At 48.2% G+C, this 17,517-nt stretch overlaps 1 protein-coding gene across 4 annotated transcripts; it reads right to left on the bottom strand.

Moving 5' to 3' along the window:
• Positions 1 to 225: 225 nt before the first annotated feature.
• Positions 226 to 8,099, bottom strand: AVPI1 (arginine vasopressin induced 1). 4 transcript variants are annotated; one of them, XM_039230259.1, is made up of 4 exons: positions 7,954 to 8,099; positions 5,285 to 5,429; positions 1,801 to 2,097; positions 226 to 837 (listed from the first exon to the last, which is right to left on the bottom strand). In XM_039230259.1, exons 3-4 carry the CDS (start codon positions 2,085 to 2,087, stop codon positions 678 to 680), a joined length of 447 nt encoding a protein of 148 aa, XP_039086190.1. In that variant the 5' UTR covers positions 2,088 to 2,097; positions 5,285 to 5,429; positions 7,954 to 8,099; the 3' UTR covers positions 226 to 677. The 4 variants fall into 4 exon arrangements, with proteins under 4 accessions (XP_039086190.1, XP_039086189.1, XP_039086188.1 ...); XM_039230258.1 differs by having other exon boundaries at positions 7,591 to 8,099; XM_039230257.1 differs by lacking the exon at positions 5,285 to 5,429 and having other exon boundaries at positions 7,954 to 8,098.
• Positions 8,100 to 17,517: the final 9,418 nt, after the last annotated feature.

Here is a 17,517-nt window from a genome sequence, read left to right on the forward strand (position 1 = left end):
TACAGAGATGCTCCCATCTCCCGATCTCTGAGAAAGGAGGCTTTGGCACAGGGGATGGGGATAGGGGATGGGGGGTGGGGGTGTTACTCTCAGGGGATAAGGAGGCCTGGCCTATTTTCTCCTTCCCAGGAACACCCCTTCGCTGTGATAAGTGCAAGCCCTCACCCCTGGCTCCAGAGTGTCCACTGAAGGAGCCTCCCTTTCTGTGACAGACTCACACAGTTCTTGATGCAAATGGTTTTATTTTGCCACTTAAGCCACAGTTTCCTTGTGCCAGCCTGGCGGGCAGGGGTGTGGGCAGGCAGCAGGACCAAGGGTTACAGTAATAGCAGGAGGGTCGGTAGCAGGAGTGGTGAGATGCTCAGTCTCCGTGCCCATCGCTGGACTCCCAGGGGAATATCATGCAGCCCGAGTATACTGTTAGGTGGGAAGCGCTGAGGCAGGAATGGGTGCTGTTTCTCCTCATTCTGGTGAGGAGTGGGTCCCGCATGGCGCAGAGCTCAGGGGACACCTCCGGTCCTGTTCTGAATGGATCAGGCCAGTGGTAGTGATCTTCCATGTACCACTATGGGGCCATCCGCCTCCAGTCTCTCTTCCTTCTTCACCTCCTGGGCCCTTTGGCAAAAGTCCGTATGATTCCTGGGGAAGTTACTGCCGTTCCCAGCCCCTTCCCTGGATCAGTGTCTGATCTGATGGAGGTAGCCGGTGGGGCCTGGCTTCTTCCAGTTCCGCCGGATCCTGCCACTTGTCCTCCTGGAGTTCAGATACTGATCGCCAGAGGCCGTCTCTGTGGCGCCGCTCTGTGGGTTGGCCAGTGGGGCACGGGGCTCAGGGATTCTGCAGGGAACAAATGTGATAGGCCCAGATCAACAAGGAGAACAGAATAGGGACTAAAGAGATTTTGGTTATGATGAACCAGTAAAACACACTGTTCAGGGCAAAATGACACGAGGGCTCTGGACTCATCTGCCCCCTTGATTGCTAAAGACTAGGCAAAGCTTTCAGATTCCTTTTCTGTAAAGAGAGCTGGACTAGATCGGGGTGTGTGATGCTCAGCCTTTCTCCAGCTTCGTGCTGTATTCGTGGCAGCCATCATTAGCCAGCCACGATAGGAGACCGGAGGAACCAAGGTGTTTTAAATTGGGATTGCAAGTCAGCTGGAGTTCATATGAGCAAGAGGCTGATTTGCTCCCCCTGGACCTGATGACTCAGAAGACCTGTCCGGGTCTCATATTCTGACTGACTGTGGGCCCTGAGAAGGCAGCAGGAAGAACGGAGGGCAGAGTGTAACCACAGTGATAGGCTAGGCTGTATGGTTCTGCTTGACCCTGTGGGGCCTGCTGTTCCCAGGCTGTCAGTGACCTAGGCAAAGAGGGGGAGGACTAGGGGAAGTTTAAAGTTCCTCAACAATTTTTAACCCTCAGTGCCTCTACTAAACCTTTCTGTGCTATATTCTCTGTAATCCCACAGGCAAGATTTTAAGCAGGTTTACTTTTGATTGTTACCTGTTCTACAGACTTTTTCCTCCAAACAGTAGTCCCTCCCACCTGGCTGAGAATCTCTGCAAAATGAGGTGGCACAGATAGGATCCAGGCATTCCATCCTGTGGAAGTTCACCAGATCCTATAGGACTCCAGTAGTAACAGCAATCAGAGGCACTGTGTAGACCTTAAAGCACCCCCATGGCAGATACTTTAGAGTGAGGCCAAGTCAGGAGCTCAAGGTCATACAGCCATAAAATGGTGGAAGGAATATCCATAGTGTTCACCTTCTCTCAGCCCTCCAGTTCCAGGAACCCACCTGAGCCGGCTGCAGTGGTGCAGTGAGTGGCCCAGGGGTTTGGGCCGGGGGGGCCTCTTCCTACGCAGCCTCCTCAAGGCCTCTGCCACACGGTGGTCTCCTGCACACTCCCAGATGATCTGTGCCCGCTCTTCGGCCAGCTGGTCCCCACTGCGCTGAAACAGGCCCTGGATCTGCAGCAGCTCAGCGTCCTGGAAGATGTTGGCTGTGGCCTGCTTGCGGCCCCGGGCCTCAGCCGGGGCCTGCCAAGGGGGCGGCTCGCTTACCACAGAGGCTGGGGTTCCCATCCTGGGAGCTCTGGGGAAAGAAAGCACGGACAGACATCAGCTCAGCAGCCCCTTCCCAAAGCTGGGGTCCTGATGGAATACAAGGGCTTCTGGTGTTCCTGTTCTCCAGGGGCCAGTGTGCAGTAAGTCTTGACTTAAAATCACTCTAATTCCAGGGCACCTAGGGGAAACTATGCATAAGGATAGCCTGACTTTATTATAAGGTACTTATGAGTGCGACACACGTACTCTTTTACTGAAGAGGCCCAGCAACCAGTAAAGTAAGACTTGTTTATCCCCACCGTATAGGTGAAGTGCAGCTCAGCTGAAACGATCTTTCTGTGGTCACAAAGCCTTGTGTTAAGTGCAGAGCCAGGAGTAGAACCCAGGGCTGTGGCTCTAAAGCCCAGGCAGACCCCAGGACGCCCAGGTTGTAAGGATGATGCAAGCAGCAGCCACTGAAATGTGTTGAGCGTTTCACATGTATCAGGCCCGGCTGTAAGAGTCGTAGTCCCGTAACGTCATTGAAGTGCCAGCACGACATCCATCTGCGGTAGGCGTTGTACCCTCATTTCTCAAATGAAATTGAAGGACAGAATCCAGATGTCGCTGATGCGAAAGCCTAGGCTCTTAGCACAGAAGTGAGAAAGGGGTATGACGTTGGGCTACCCAGGCTGGAATCCCACTTCTAGCCACCTCCACCACTTACGGGCTCAGCTGCTTCCTGTGTAAACTTCTCAACTATACCAGTTCCTGCCTGAGTTGCAGTGTAGGACTGAGTGAAGACAGCGTTAAGAACAGTGCCCAATGTTCTACTATTCTGCTTTTCCATCTATAAAATTGAGAATAGTCATTGTACCTATTTTCAAGACCCTAGAGACAAACTAAGTCCGTACAGTTTAACAAACACAGTATGAAACAGACCAGTCAGATCTAACTGTAGTCCAAAAGGCCACGGAGAGGACCATAGGGACAAAGATGCAGCTCCAGGGCTTGAAATATACAGCCATAGGCAGAGGCTGAAATCTTATAAGAAAGTTTAATTAAAAGGAAGGCTCATGTCCATGTCCTGTCCCACCTTGCAGGAAATGAGAAATGATCTTCCCTCAGTTGGAGAGAGTTCCACCTTGAATAATAAAGGCATAAGAGGCTCATTCACCCTATCCTTGTCTAGTACAGCATGAAAAAGTTATGAGATTGGAATACAGACTAGAGACCAGGAAGACTAAGGACTCCGGTACTACACAAAACTGGGCTTGAATCCCAGCCCTGCCACCTTTGTAGCTGTGACCCTAGGCAAGTTACTCAACCTCTCTGAGCCTCTTTGCTCAGCTGTAAAATGGGGCTCATAACCGCTTCCTCAGACTGTTGTAAGGATTGAATGAGTCTAGTGTGGTATCAAGTACCTGATAAGAGCCAAATAAACGAAATGCCCACTCCACCCTCTGCCCTTTTGACACCAGCTTAAAAAGGAGGGAAATAAATATTAAAACATTTACATACAAAACATCCATGCCCCTGTGACAAACCCACACAGATGGAAATCATATACAGAAAGCATTCCCAGCTTCCGGTGCTCAGCCTGCTTGCAGAATGGCCCTGACTCTCACCTGCCTTTATTCTCCTGAGAGTTTGGACCACCTCTCCATCCCGTTTAGACTCCTCAAATGTAACTGGCCCTCCCTTTCCCTGGCCTTCCCTCCTCACCTCAACAGCCACCCTCCTCATTCCAGCAACTTCCACACTCCCCCTGTCCCAGTGTCTAGGACTCCTATTACAACCCCACTCTCTTCAAAAGATTTAATAACTAAAACCTGGAGAAGACTTTCAGGTAAATTAACTTCATAAAAATTGTGCTTTTTATCTGGAAGTGGGAATTGAAAAATCGATCTCTTCTTGGGCACTATTATGGAATCCAGTTAATAACGCAGTATGTGTGGTAATTAAATCCCCTGAGCTGGATGATAAAAATACACCATGACCAGAAAACAACAGTCACCAAGTAACACTGTCAGGCTGATAGAGAAAAAGGCTAACTATGGGGCATTCACTCTGCACCAGGCAGCGTGGCCACATGCCTGGTATCATTTCATCTTCAAAACAGTTCTAGGAATTGGGTGATGTTACCCTCAACTCACCGCAGCACACAGATGGGCAAGGGAAGCTGAGATACAGATGAAATGCCAGTTCAGCCAAGGCCAGGACCTGGCGTAAGGGGGCTGCCACTGTGTTCGAAAACCACAGCTGCCTTCACAGCCGAGCAGTTCAGAGCATAGGTCTTCCCATCGCTCTTGTGGGGATGTTTCACTGGTCTTACCTGACTCACAAAGGAGGAAACCTCCAGTGGGAAAGGGAAGAACAATGAATACATACACACGAGGCAGGGGCGGGGTTGTAGAATTTATTTTAATCTTTTCATTAACGTCAGAGCTGTTTACTGTGTGACCAGCTGTTCTAGCCTTGAACCCGAGGCTCTCAAGAGGAAGATCCCCAGCTCCCACAAAAGAAATCTGGAACTGCAACCCAGCCCAGTGCACAGAGTACTGGCTCATGAGTCAGAGGACCATGTCCGAGCCCTAGTTCTGCCACTCAGTGGCCAAGTGGCCTCAGGCACGTCACATCACCTCCATGGGCCTCTGTTTCCCTCTACATCTGTAGGAAGAACAGGATAGTGCTTATGCTGTCAAGAGGGCATGTGCAGAGTCTGTGACTCCGAGGATCTAGGTCTGTATGGAAGCAGCAGTTGGGTTTGCTTGTCTGCCAAGGCCTAGATGCAACATGTGTGGACAGGTCTGGCTAATTAGGTGCCAGGAAATTCCCCAACCAATAGTTCCCCATTTCTGCCCTCCTCAATCTTCCGTGGAGACAAGACACTTTTGCTGCTGTGGGATGTGGGGTTAGGGCGTGGGAGAAAGCAAATGGCTGCTGTAAAGCAGTCCAGTGACCTAGGGTGGCTACGGCCAAGCCCGGGGCAGACTCCTTGTCTGGTCTGGGTAGTGGGACAAGGGGTGATAATTGCTTCATTCAGACTCAGGCCTCTTACCCTCCCTTCAGGGAGATTGGCAACAGGATCACATAGCAGCAGCTGCCTTGGGGATGGCTTGGAGCCTCACTTCCCAGATTGTCGTCCCAGCCACCTAGGCCAGGCTGCAAGGCCCTACAAGGCCCTGCCTCCAGCCCCTAGCCGCCAAGTTACAGTGAGTTAGTTACACACTCACCAACAAGCCATCTGGGTGAGTCTGGGCCCTCCAGCTTCAACCATACCCTCCATGCACCTTGGGGTGGGGGGCCGTGGCACCTCCAGATTTTGAGATCCTCACTCTTGGTTCATCCTCCTACCCTGAGATTCAGCCAGCAGTGAGACTGGGAATAAAAATCAGTGGATTTCACATAGGATTAGATGTAAACTTTGGGAAAACCGAATCAGAACACTTTTATCGTCAAAAGAAACCTTTTTTAAGATTTTATTTTTACTTATATGCTTAACTGACTGAGCCACTCAGGTGCTCCTACTTTTATTATTTTTTAAAGATTTTATTTTTTTAAAGAAATCCTAATGTCCTCTTTTTTTAAGGTTTATTTTTATTTATTTTGAGAGAGAGAGCGAGCGAGCATGAGCGAGGGAGGGGCAGAGAGAAAGGGAGAGAGAATCCCAGGCAGGCTCAGCACTGTCAGTCCAGAGCCCGATGTGGGGCTTGATCTCAGGAACTGTGAGACCATGATCTGAGCTGAAATCAAGAGCTCCACACAATCCAATAAGCCACACAGGCACCCCAAAAATTTTATTTTTAAGTAATCTCTACATCCAGTATGGGGCTCGAACTTTCAAAAAACCCCGAGATCAAGAGTGGCGTGCTCTACTGACTGAACCAGCCAGCCTCCCCAGAAAAAACATTTTCCTATCTTATTATATGTGTATTCCCCACCCCCCTCAATTTTTTGGATAAGACTTGAATCCAGGAGTGTATACTTGAACAATGGTATTTTTCTAAACTGGAAAATGACACCACAGGGCTATAAAAAGATTACAAATGGATCTTTCATTCCAGAGTTGACATGAAAGAATATAAACATGGGTCTGTGGGCAAGTGAGTAAAAACTTACTGCAAAATACTTCAATTTGACTTAAAAATTAGCTTAAAAATGAACGCCCAAAGTAAATACCAAATGTTGAAAATGACAAAGTTCAACTTGTTTTGAAATAGGCAATAAATGAACTAGAGAGCTCTAACAAAGAAATATATTTAAGAAGTGACTCACCACGCAATGAGTTTGCAATATATATAGAGTGCACAACTGAGCGTCCTTTGTCGTATATGAAGCTCAGTCTAATCTGACAGGTCTCAGGGAGGCACAGGTACCCAGGAGAGGCAGAGAACACTTTGTGTCAGCTGGGTGGCAACTGCTTCCACACTCAGCTCACCTCCTTCAGATAACCCTGCTGATGGTAATAATCTGTAATCGGAGGCAAGGGGCCTCTTGGAAAAAGAACTGGAGGCTCTGGCCCAAGGCCCAAATCAACACTTGTGGCCCTGGCCTGCTTCCCTGCCACTGGACAGCTGCCAAAATCTGTGGCTCTTCCAGTGGGAGGTCCAGTCCACTTGGCGGCGTGAGCCTCCCGCCCTTTAGGGCCTAGCCCCGGCCAGGAGTGCCTGAGAGAACTGCACACGTCGGTCTCCAAATCTAATGTGGATGTGGAGAAAGGAACGGGGACCTACTCCAGACCAGTTCTCAGATATGACTGGAAAAGAAACTCTAGATCTAGCAATAACTCTTGAACGGTTCAAGAACCCTGAATTCTGGCTGTGCCACTAATAACCAAGTGACATTGGCAAGCCTGTTTCCCCTGCTTCATTTTGCTCATCATCAAAATAGTGAGAATGGTGAGAATAAATAACCCTTAAGGGAATAGGGGAGATAACAGTATGTGAACGCATCCATCTCAATACATTACATCATGAATGAGTGATGTTAAGGGAAAGGCTGTTTAACAATCAGACAGAAGAGAATCATTTTCATTCTCCTGAAACTCCCTCAAAAGGGGACTACATTCTTGGGGAAAGAGGGTAAAGGGAGATGGATTCATTTGTGGACTTTTTAAGTCACAGCTGCCATTAAGGCAGCGTTCTCTGTGTCAAGCACAGAACATCGTTTTCAAATAGATAATCTCTAATCCTCACTCCTATGCAGGGGCACTATGGTTATACCCATTTTACAGGTGAGAAAGGTGAGCTCAGAAAGGTTAAGTAACTTGCCCAAAGTCAAACAGAAGGTAGCTGATTATATACCCAGGTAGTATGACCCCAGCGCCCAGTCTCTGAACCACTGTTATTTTTGTTCCTGCCAGATGGCTGACGAGGTCTTCAGGGGAAGGAGCGACCCAGGAGGCTCTGAAACCTCTCGGAGCCTGCTATCTGCTTCTTCGGGTTTCGGAAGGCACAGGGATCGAAAGTCAGATCTCCCAGGGCAGCCTCGGCGCCCTCAGCACTCCGCGGCCCCGCGGGGAGTTAGAACGATTACTCACCACGCTGAAGGGCAGCGTCGACAGACCTCAAATCGGGACGGGGCAACCTAAGATGTGCCCATCCCAACCCCTTCACGGCCTTTCGAAAGGGCGGGCGTAGCTCTGCGCTTCCTGCTGTGAAGGTGCTCACAAGGGCCGGGCGGCGTTCGCCCACAGGGCGAGAGCTTGGGAGGGGATATCCTGGCCCAGATCGCTGGGCGACATCCCCGGCGCAGATCGGTCCCCGGGGCTCAGACTTGGCCGCTTCGCACAACGCCGGGCCCTAAAGTGAACCTGCGGGTTCGGGTCCCAGTGGCACCCGGGCTCTGATGGCCGGCCCGCCCGTTCCTACCGCAGCGCGAGCCGGGCCGCCAACCTACGTACCTGGCTGCCCAAGGCGGGCCACCTAGGTCACAGCCGCGACTCCCGGGAGAAAACGCTCCCCAGCCGGGGAAGAGCCAATCCTCGGCCAAGCTCTGGTGAGAGCTCCCCAGCGAGCCTTCCAAAATCGAACGCGGAGACTCTGTGGGCCAATCATCAGCAACAGAGCGTCGAGGGGCGTGTCCTGGCTCCGCCCCCCTCCCTTCGCCGGCGCCGAAACCCGAGTGCGAAGATTCTCCGGGTCCAATCAGAACGGAGTAGCGGCGAGGGGCGTGTCGCCGGGGCCCCTTCCCTCCGCCCTCCGCCGCCCTAGCGCGACGCCCGGAGGCGCCCCCTTCATTGACGTCAGTCCCCTGGGAGAGCGCGGTTTTGCTGGCGCGGGAGCGGGGCGGGGCCGCATTCCAGCTTCGGGGTGAGGCGGCTGCGAGCCCAGCAGGGTACACGTGATGGGTGCCCCCTCTCCTGGGCCCGAGGCCAGCGCACAAGGCGCCGCTCTCCTTGCAGCGTGTGGCCCTCTGCAAATAGATCCGCAGTTCCTTAAATTCATCTCCCAGACAGACCGCTTGTCTACTGGCTCCAGCTTTGAGGGAAAGAAAAGGACCTTGAGCTTCAAAGCTAGAATGTCGTGGGTTCGAATATTACAGCTGTGCAACCCTGGGCCAATGTTAAGAAGGTTTTATACATTCATTCGACAATGGTCAGTCCATTAGGGACCCACCCTGTCCAAAGTCCTTAACAGGCAGTGAATAGGAGACGCCTATAAGCCCCTGCCTTGGGGGAATTTACAGCCCAGCAAGGGAAGCAGATATTAAAAAGCTTAAAACATTTTAGCAGTGATGACAATTGTAATAAACATTATACCTATAAAAGAGTCAAATGGAGGAATCAGCTCCTTGTAGGAGGTCCTGGAAGGTAGAAGAAGTAACATCTAAGCTAAAATGTGAAGGAGGAGTTGAAGTTGGTCAGATGAAGAGGAGTGGGTCTGGAAAGAGTATTTAAGGAAGAGAGAATGGCATGTGCTAAGTCTAGGAGGTAGATGGACTCAGGAAGACTTGAAATAAGACCTGGAGTAAGGCTAGCAAGGGTGAAATTGGTGAAGCAGGAGGCAGAGGCGAGCTGTGAAAAAGTTTCCATTTGACTCTCTGAGGGGAATACCATTATATATATTTGTTTAATAGGTATTTTATTTTTAAGCTTATTTTTAAGAGAGAGAGCCTGCACACAAGTGGGGCGCTTGTGCAGAGAGGGGAGAGACAGAGAATCTGTCTGTGTGGAGCCCAATTCGGGCTCCAACAGTGAGATCATGAAATGAGCAAAGTCAGACGCTTAACTGACTGAGCCACCAAGGTGCCCCTTAATAGATATTTTATAGCACTCACCATGTGCCAGTAATACCAGTCAGCGCTTTACAATAATATTTGTAAATATCATCCTCCTGACAAATTTGTGTTCCTAGAAGGTCACTTTGGCCATAGGTTGGAATTTGGATTAGAGGGGATGGGTGTGGATGCAGAGTGCCCAATAGGTTCTTGATAAAGACTTGTTTATTTCTTTGGAAGATGAGACGTTCTTTGCTCACTAGTTCAAAAATGGTCAGGAAAGTGCCTGGCAATAGGCAGCTAGGCCTCCCTGACTTCTTTTTCGCTTCAGATCTGACCTTCATAGTCATTTAAGTGTGATTTCTCTTCTGTAAAAGTTCCCCGGGGGAAGGGGTAAGAGCCAGCACACAAGGATTTGTGGGTCCCTTTCTGCAAGGTGGAAGGAAGGGATGTTTGGGAGCTGTTCTCCCTCATCCCAGGGTCTCCAGTCCCTCTATCTGTCCTGCACAAAAACATCAGCAAGTGCTTTGCTGTAGTTAAAAGGGTTTTACCGGTGGTTTCTCTTTGTTTTTCCTGAAGACCTGGGGAACTATCAAGAGGAACAAAGAAATCAGCAATGTTCATCTTCCATTGAAGGCACTGATTGCTGCAATGCCTTTCAACCAACTGCTTGGCTAAAGAGAGGACTGTGTGGCCTCCTAAACAGGATGCCTGGGCTTCTGAAGCAGGGACTCCCTGTACCCTGTATCCTGATGCCAGGAGCTCAGAGGAGCATACCAGGATAGGAATTGGGAACTTGTGGCTTCTGGGTCAGATGTGACTAAGGCTGGGTGGAGAATATCTGGTCTCTCCAAATGCTTTTGCAGGCATGTGACCATACGCTTACCACACAGTGGAACCATTTCTGTCTTTACAGCTTTATGATTCAGTGTTTCTGATGAGAAGATAGGGCACTTCCATCATGCAGGAGCAGAGGACCTGGGATCCACCCCCACAACAGAGCCCTGTTTAGAGGAGAAGGTCAGCTCTGAGTAACAGAGCCCTGGTGTAATTCAGGCCAACAGTGGTTTTACCAGTTATCAGATTAAGGTGAGGTGAGTGAGGAAGATTCCTTGGGTGCAATATTTAACGGGGCATAAATAATCAAGATAAATATTTTCATGTAATATTTTAAAAAATCAAAATGTAAAACATCCAGGGCGAACAAAAGATCAACACTTAAAATAAAGACAGATTATTGTTTATTTTATGACCTGGTGTCATTTTGCAACAGGAACAGTCATTTCCAATCAGCCCGTGGTTCCCATGCACGTCACCATTATGCTCCCTGCCAATTAGCTTTAGGAGGGTTGAAAATAGTATGTGAACAGATTGGGCAACACAAGGCTTTATATACGGTCATGTGTTTTTGATGGTAAGGCTTTCATCAGCTTTTTCCATTTGATTCAAAATATGGAAGGATATTTTGGTAAGGGCATATAGGAGTGCATATGTTTCCTTTTGCTTCGGGTGCCAGTGTGGCTCAGCAAGGTGCTAGCTTTTAGGGGAGTAGAGCCTAGGAAAGGGGTTCCAGCTGCTCAACCTTAAGCAAATAACCTAACCTCTCTACTTCTCTATTTTCTCATCTGTAAAGTGGGAATAATCATGGCCACCTCTCTGTGTTGCTGTGAGGATGAAGTGAGGTGTTGTAGGCACAGAACTCAATATAAACCTTGCTCCAGACGGTAAACCAGCATTTGACTCCTTCCCTCTCTGTCCTGCAAGAGTTGGTCAAGCAACTCTTACAAATGGTTCCCTACTGGGGCTGAGATTTGTTCCAGTGGGCTTGTTGCTATCTGTTTGGGGGAGAGCAGAGAGAACGTTCACACTCAGCTGACCATCAGTAGTGTGACTCATGAGTCAACTCTGTTTTTCTGTTTTTTAAGATTTTTTTTTTTTTAATTTTAGAGGGTAGGGGGAGAATGCAAGAGGGAAAGAGGGGCAGAGGGAGGGAGAGAGAAAGAATGCCAAGCGGGCTCCATGCTCAGCACGGAGCTTGATCCCAAGACCCTGAGATCATGACCTGAGCCGAAATCAAGAGTCTGACACTCAACCCCCTGAGCCACCCAGGCACCCCAACTCTGTTTTTCTTGATAAATGATCCTGGTAATTCTAAACTTTTTAAAAAGCATCCTTCTGCTTAGGACATTATACAAGGCAATTTACTACAGCCCTTTTCTCTGAACTTAACAACAAAAACAACAGTAAAGTCCTACAAGCAAATAGTACATTATAGAAGCAGTAAAAAAACAAAACACAGCAAACGAAAAACCCACACCTAATCTAATCCATGTAGATTATAATGAAAGGTCAGTTTTGTATTAGTCTGCTCAGGCTGCCATAACAAAATACCACAGGCAGGGGGGCTTAACAACAGGAATTTGCTTTCTCACAGTTGTATGGACGGCAAGTCCAGGATCTAGGTGGCAGCTCACTCCGTGTCTGGTGAGAGCTCTCTTCCTGGGTTGCAGACAACAGCCTGCTCATCGTGTCCTCGTGTGGTGAAGAGAGAAAGGGAGCTCTCTGGTGTCTCTTCTTCTAAGGGCACTAATCCTATCAGATCAGGGCCCCACTCTTATGGAACCCTCATTTAACCTTAATTACTTCCTTACTCCAAATGCAGTGATATCAGAGGCTGGAGCTTCAACATGTGAATTGGGGGGGGGGGGGGGGGGGGAAACAATTCAGTCCATAGCAAGTATGAACTCACATTTTTTTGTTTTTATCTTTTTAATGTTTGTTTTTGAGAGAGAAAGACAGACAGACAGACAGACAGATTGTGAGCAGGGAGAGGCAGAAGGAGAGGAAGACGCAGAATCCGAAGCAGGCTCCAAGCTGTCAGCACAGAGCCCAACGTGGGGCTCGAACTCACAAACTGTGAGATCGTGACCTGAGCCGAAGTCAGATACTTACCTGACTGAGCCACCCCGGTGCCCCTGAACTCACAGATTTTAACAAACAGCTAAACAGATATAGCAATAGGTATGTGATAAAAAGTACATATTTACACATATGTAAGTGTATGCATATGTTTAAATGTGTATGTGTACATGCATATGTATATACACGAACACACACAAACACACACATTCCCCAGCTGTGTCTGCTGAGAGGGCCCAGAGGCAACGATACCACAATAGGAATAAGCACATTTGCAACCCACATACAGAGTTCTCAATTCCATGCTCCACAAAAGGAACCACGGCTCCTTGGAGAAATGAATCAACTACTGGGGTTGAGAAATAGCAAGATGATTCTAGAACATCTTGTACTGGAAAGTAAGGAAGTACTCAAAGAATGATGGAAACATCAAAAAGACTAGGACTCAGTTGATAAGGGCTCCCATCAGCAAAGGCAGAGCATCAAAATAAAAGATGACAGTAACAGATTATAACCCAATGAGTGAAGTAATACCTAAGTCCATAGCAATATAGAAATGAATAAAGAAAGGAGGACACAGCGGAGAACAGGCCTCCCTTATGGTAGAATGCCAGCTAATACCTGTACAAGCAATGAAGCGGCTAGAAAATCATTAATGGCTATTGAAACAGTCCTGTGGCCAATTATAAAGACAAGGATTGTAGTCGTTTTGCATATTTCATTTCTGTTGTATATATATGGTGGTTTTGTACATATTAACTTTTTTTTCCTCTCTCTTCACATTTTTATTTGTAAGTGTTGGAAGTTGTTGGAAGTTAATGTTACCAGTTTAGTCTTTAGTTAACAGTACATTCTGAGGGACTCCTGCAAAATCTGAGAAGTATTTAATACAGACTGTTGGGGCTGTGCCTCTCCTTATTTTGGAGACAGGGTGTGAGAACTTATAAGAAGGATAGCTGTATCTCATAAGGCGAACATATGGAGTTGTTTCACTGCTGTATGGGAGTCCAGATGTAGATAATAGTTTGCACACGGAAGAGGCGTCTCTGAAGAGGTAGACTGTGCCAGTTATCTCTGGGCTAATGGAGCAGAGTCCGGTCAACATTTCTTTTCCCAGCTGGCACAGTGCTCAGCTTTGTCACTAGAGGGAGCTGGCAAGACACTGCACGAGGGAGAGTCTCTCCTTGATTCTGGTGGGTCCTGTCGTGGAGCGCCTGCAGCCTGCGAGGCTCCTCCAGGGCCGGCTCCTGGAGCCCGTGGGATTTGTCAGCCACCGGGTCCTGCAGCGTGTGCTCCCGCAGTGTGGGCGCTTGTGCCGTGCCTGGGTCCTAGGGCACGTGGCAGCCAGCAACACACAGTGGCTAGTAGCTTCGCTGAGCCCCTCGAGGGGCTTTGCCAGAACTCTTGAGGTCCATGCGGTAGCTCCCTGTGAATGATTGCTCCTAACACCCTATATTGTGAATTTCCAGCAAGTTCTCCAAGTGCAGCACGCCAGGGACTTCTTTGCCATCCACTGAGCTGCAGCTACTATGTCCTCTCTAAGGAGATCTGAATCATGGCCTCAGTGGGAGAGAGGGTCCATCTCAGCCATAGGGGTAGTGGCTGCCCCTTCTATCTTCTTTTCCTGTGTTCCTTAGAGTTCTTTTTAACTTTTAACTGCTTAAAAGTTTAACTTTTTAACTGCTTGTGAGCCAACACCTCAGCACTCCATTATAGTAAATAATCCCTTATACTGAGATTTCTGTATTCTAATGACTGTGTGGTTTCTGTCTCATGATTGGACTCTGGCTGATCCAGTGGACAGTGGCGAGGCTGGTAGGTCGGTGAGGATAAAGAACCTCAAGCGGGGGGAAAAAACTCAAGTGACAGCAGGCTTTGGTCTCACAATCCAGTGATTGACTGAGAACCAGCGAGCTGGGTGTCCAAGTTCGTTCAGAAAACAATACCGCTAATAGAACTAACACATGTGAGCGCCAAGCACTTTGCATCTCATGGACTCTGCACGATGACAGCCGGAGAAATCATGCCGTTGCTGTTAGTCTCATTACACCAGTGAAGAAGCTGAGGTTAAGAGACCTGCAGGGTGTCAACATGCCCTCCAGTTACAACTGCTGCTTAACAAATCACCTCAACACTGCGTGGCATAAAATGGTCATTTTATTATGCTCACGGATTCTGTGGGTCAGGATGTTTTAAAGTGTACTCAGGATTGGGGTGCCTGGGTGGCTCAGTCAGTTAAACCTCTGACTCTTGACTTCGGCTCAGGTCATGATCTCACAGTTCATGGGTTTGAGCCCCACATTAGGCTCTCTGCTGACAGTGTGGAGCCTGCTTGGGATTCTCTCTCTGCCCCCTCTCTCTGCCCCTCCCCTGCTAGCAACTTCTCTCTCAAAATAAATAAGTAAACTTGAAAAGAATGTAGTCAGGATTTTGATTTTGTTTAGGAATAGTGAGACCAACAGATCAGGAGATGACTGCCTGTGAGAAGATAGTTACTCACAGTTCCCCAGAGGAAGGGGAATGCCATGCCACATGGGGCCACATGGGGAAGCACCAGGGTCATTCAGGAAGCAGACAGAACAGGAGAAAAGCATAGACATGAGCTCTTATTGTAGTTTTTATGGGAAGAAATGGTTGAAGAAAAGTAAGCAGGCTAGGCAGGTTTAGGATTGGCTAGTGTGAATAATTCCAGCAAGCACGAGACTTAGGGACTGTCTCCAATTGTCTGATACCTTCCCCTGGGATTATTAGGGCAGAGGAAGGTTGCCTTCTGGAGTGTAAGAACCAAAATAGAGGAGGTGGTTTGGAGTATGGGCTCAGGATTGGTTGGTTTGCATGTCAAAGGCATTCTCACCATCACATTATTTGCTATCTTTAGGAATTAGCTAAATCTGGGAGGGGCAGTCCCTCCTTGGATCTGCAAGGTCGCAAGATGTCAAAACATCATAACACACAGAAAATGAAAAGCATGCGTGACACACAGGAATTCAGAGTGCACAGTGGAAGTGGCTTGTCTCTGCTCTACAATGTTAGGACTTCCGCTGAAGTCTTGAATGCGGAGGTTGCCTTGACAGCTGGGGATTGGAATCATTTGAAAGCTCATTTCTCATGTCTGGTACCTAGGCTGGGGAAATTTAATGGCCAGAACTTCTGACTGGAGTGCTTCAGTGGCTCGTCAATGTGACCTAGAACTTGGACTTCTTCTATGGTGGCTCAGGGCTACAAATATCAGTTCTTGTGAATAAGGCAGGAGTGGCTTTGTCTTTTGAACAGAACTGAAAGTCAAACAGTGTGGTTCCTGCCATCCCCTTGGTTATAACCAAGTCACAAGCTTACCCAGATTCAGGGGAAGGGAGCATAGACCCAACCTCTTGATGGAAGAGGAATCAAAGAATTTGCAGCCATTTTGTTTTTAAACCACCGCGGAGTGGAACCAGGAGTCAGACCCCAGCAGTTAGAATCCGAATCCCCTTGCTTCATTACGGTGCCATCATTAGAAACAGAAATGTGTTTAAGTTAGCTCACGTGAAGAAGTGGGGAGAGAGGTTACTATAAAGCAACTGAGGCCACAACTGAAGTCTCGCTAAACATCCTAAAGCAAGTCATAGGAAGCTGTTCTTTCTCATCATCTTTTGTCTCTGCATAGCTTCCTATGATGGTTACTTTTTTTTAATGTTTACTTATCTTTGAGAGAGAGAGTGTGTGAGCTGGGCAGGGACAGAGAGAGAGGGAGACAGAGAATCTAATACTGATAGCGCAGAGCCTGATGCGGGGCTTACATCCACAGACTGTGAGATCATGACCTGAGCCTAAGTCAGAGGCTTAACCCACTGAACCACTCAGGCACCCTGATGTGATGGTTAATTTTATGTCAATTTGACTGGGCCACAGGGTACCCAGATATTTGGTCAAACATTATTCTGGGTGTGGCTGTGAGGGTGTTTCTGGATGATGTTTTTGGATGAGGTTAACATCTGAGTTGGTAGACTGAGTAAAGCAGATTGCCCCCTCTAATGTGGGTGGGTCTTGTCCAATCACTTGAAGGTCTGAATAGAATAAAAAGGCTGACCCTCTCACAAATAAGAAGGACTTTCTCCTGGGGCACCTGCCTGGCCCAGTCGGAAGAGTATGCAACTCTTGATCTCAGGGTTGTGAGTTTGAGCCCTATGTTGGCTGTAGAAATTACTTACATAAGCATAACACTTAAAAACAACAACAACAGGATGTCTGGGTGGCACAGTTGATTAAGTGTCTGACTCTCGAGCTTGGCTCAGGTCACGATCTCACAGTTTGTAAGTCTGAGCCCCGTGTTGGGCTCAGCGCTCATGGTGCAGAACCTGTTTGGGATTCTGTCTCTCCCTCTCTCTGCCCTTCCTCAGCTTATGCATACATGTGCGCGCTCTCTCTCAAAATAAACTTAAAAACTTAAAAAAAGAAAAAGAAAGACCTTCTCCTGACAGTCTGAGCTGAGACATTGTTTGTTTGTTTTCCCCACCTTTGGTGTCTAACTGAAACACTGGCTTTTCTTGTATCTTGAGCCTGCAGCCTTTAGACTAAACTACACCATGACTCTCCCAAGTCTCTCCCTTGTCAACTGCAGATCTTGGAACTTATCAGCCTCCATAACTACACCAACCAATTTCTTATAATACATCCATATGTAGATGTATATCCATCCATCCATCCATCCATCCGTCCGTCCATACTGTTTCTCTAGACAACCCTAATGCACTGCTCTTTTCTCTGCAGATCAGCTTCCTCTGCCAACTCGGAATTTCTACTCCCCCTAAATTTGCCTCATGCACTGACTGGTTAGTCCAGCACTAGCTCCATTTAGGAATGACCATTTGGCCAATTTCCAAAAGAAGGAATCTGATAGGTCCAGCTTGGATCAGACATGGAGATGGGGAAATAGAGGCAGAGCTTTATAGAATAAATATACCATCTATATCTACAGCCACCACTCCAACAGAAGCTGTGGGTACAGGAAGAAGATCGCCACCATGGGAGAGGTAGGCAGGCCCCCTAAAGCATTTCAGTCCCATTGAAGACTCTTGCTCTTCTCTTGATCCCTGAAATGCCATGATATTAGCTATTTTGGCATCTTCCTAGTGGGTCAGGAGAAGGTCCTCTTGGTCTCTAGTGGCTTCTATGACCTTTGACCTCTTTCAGCCATGACAGCAATGTCCCACTCTGCCTGTCTTGGTGAAGGGGGGTGGAATTTCTTGGCGGCAGAGAGAAAACCAGAGTTGGAGAAAATCTCCATGATTCTCCCCATTGGTAAGACGCCCCAGAGGCAATGGGAGTTGGAGACCAAGTGGTAGTGGGG

This window comes from Hyaena hyaena, unplaced genomic scaffold, assembly GCF_003009895.1.
Source record: "Hyaena hyaena isolate Hyena2069 unplaced genomic scaffold, ASM300989v1 scaffold_44, whole genome shotgun sequence".
NCBI classification, from domain to species: domain Eukaryota; kingdom Metazoa; phylum Chordata; class Mammalia; order Carnivora; family Hyaenidae; genus Hyaena; species Hyaena hyaena.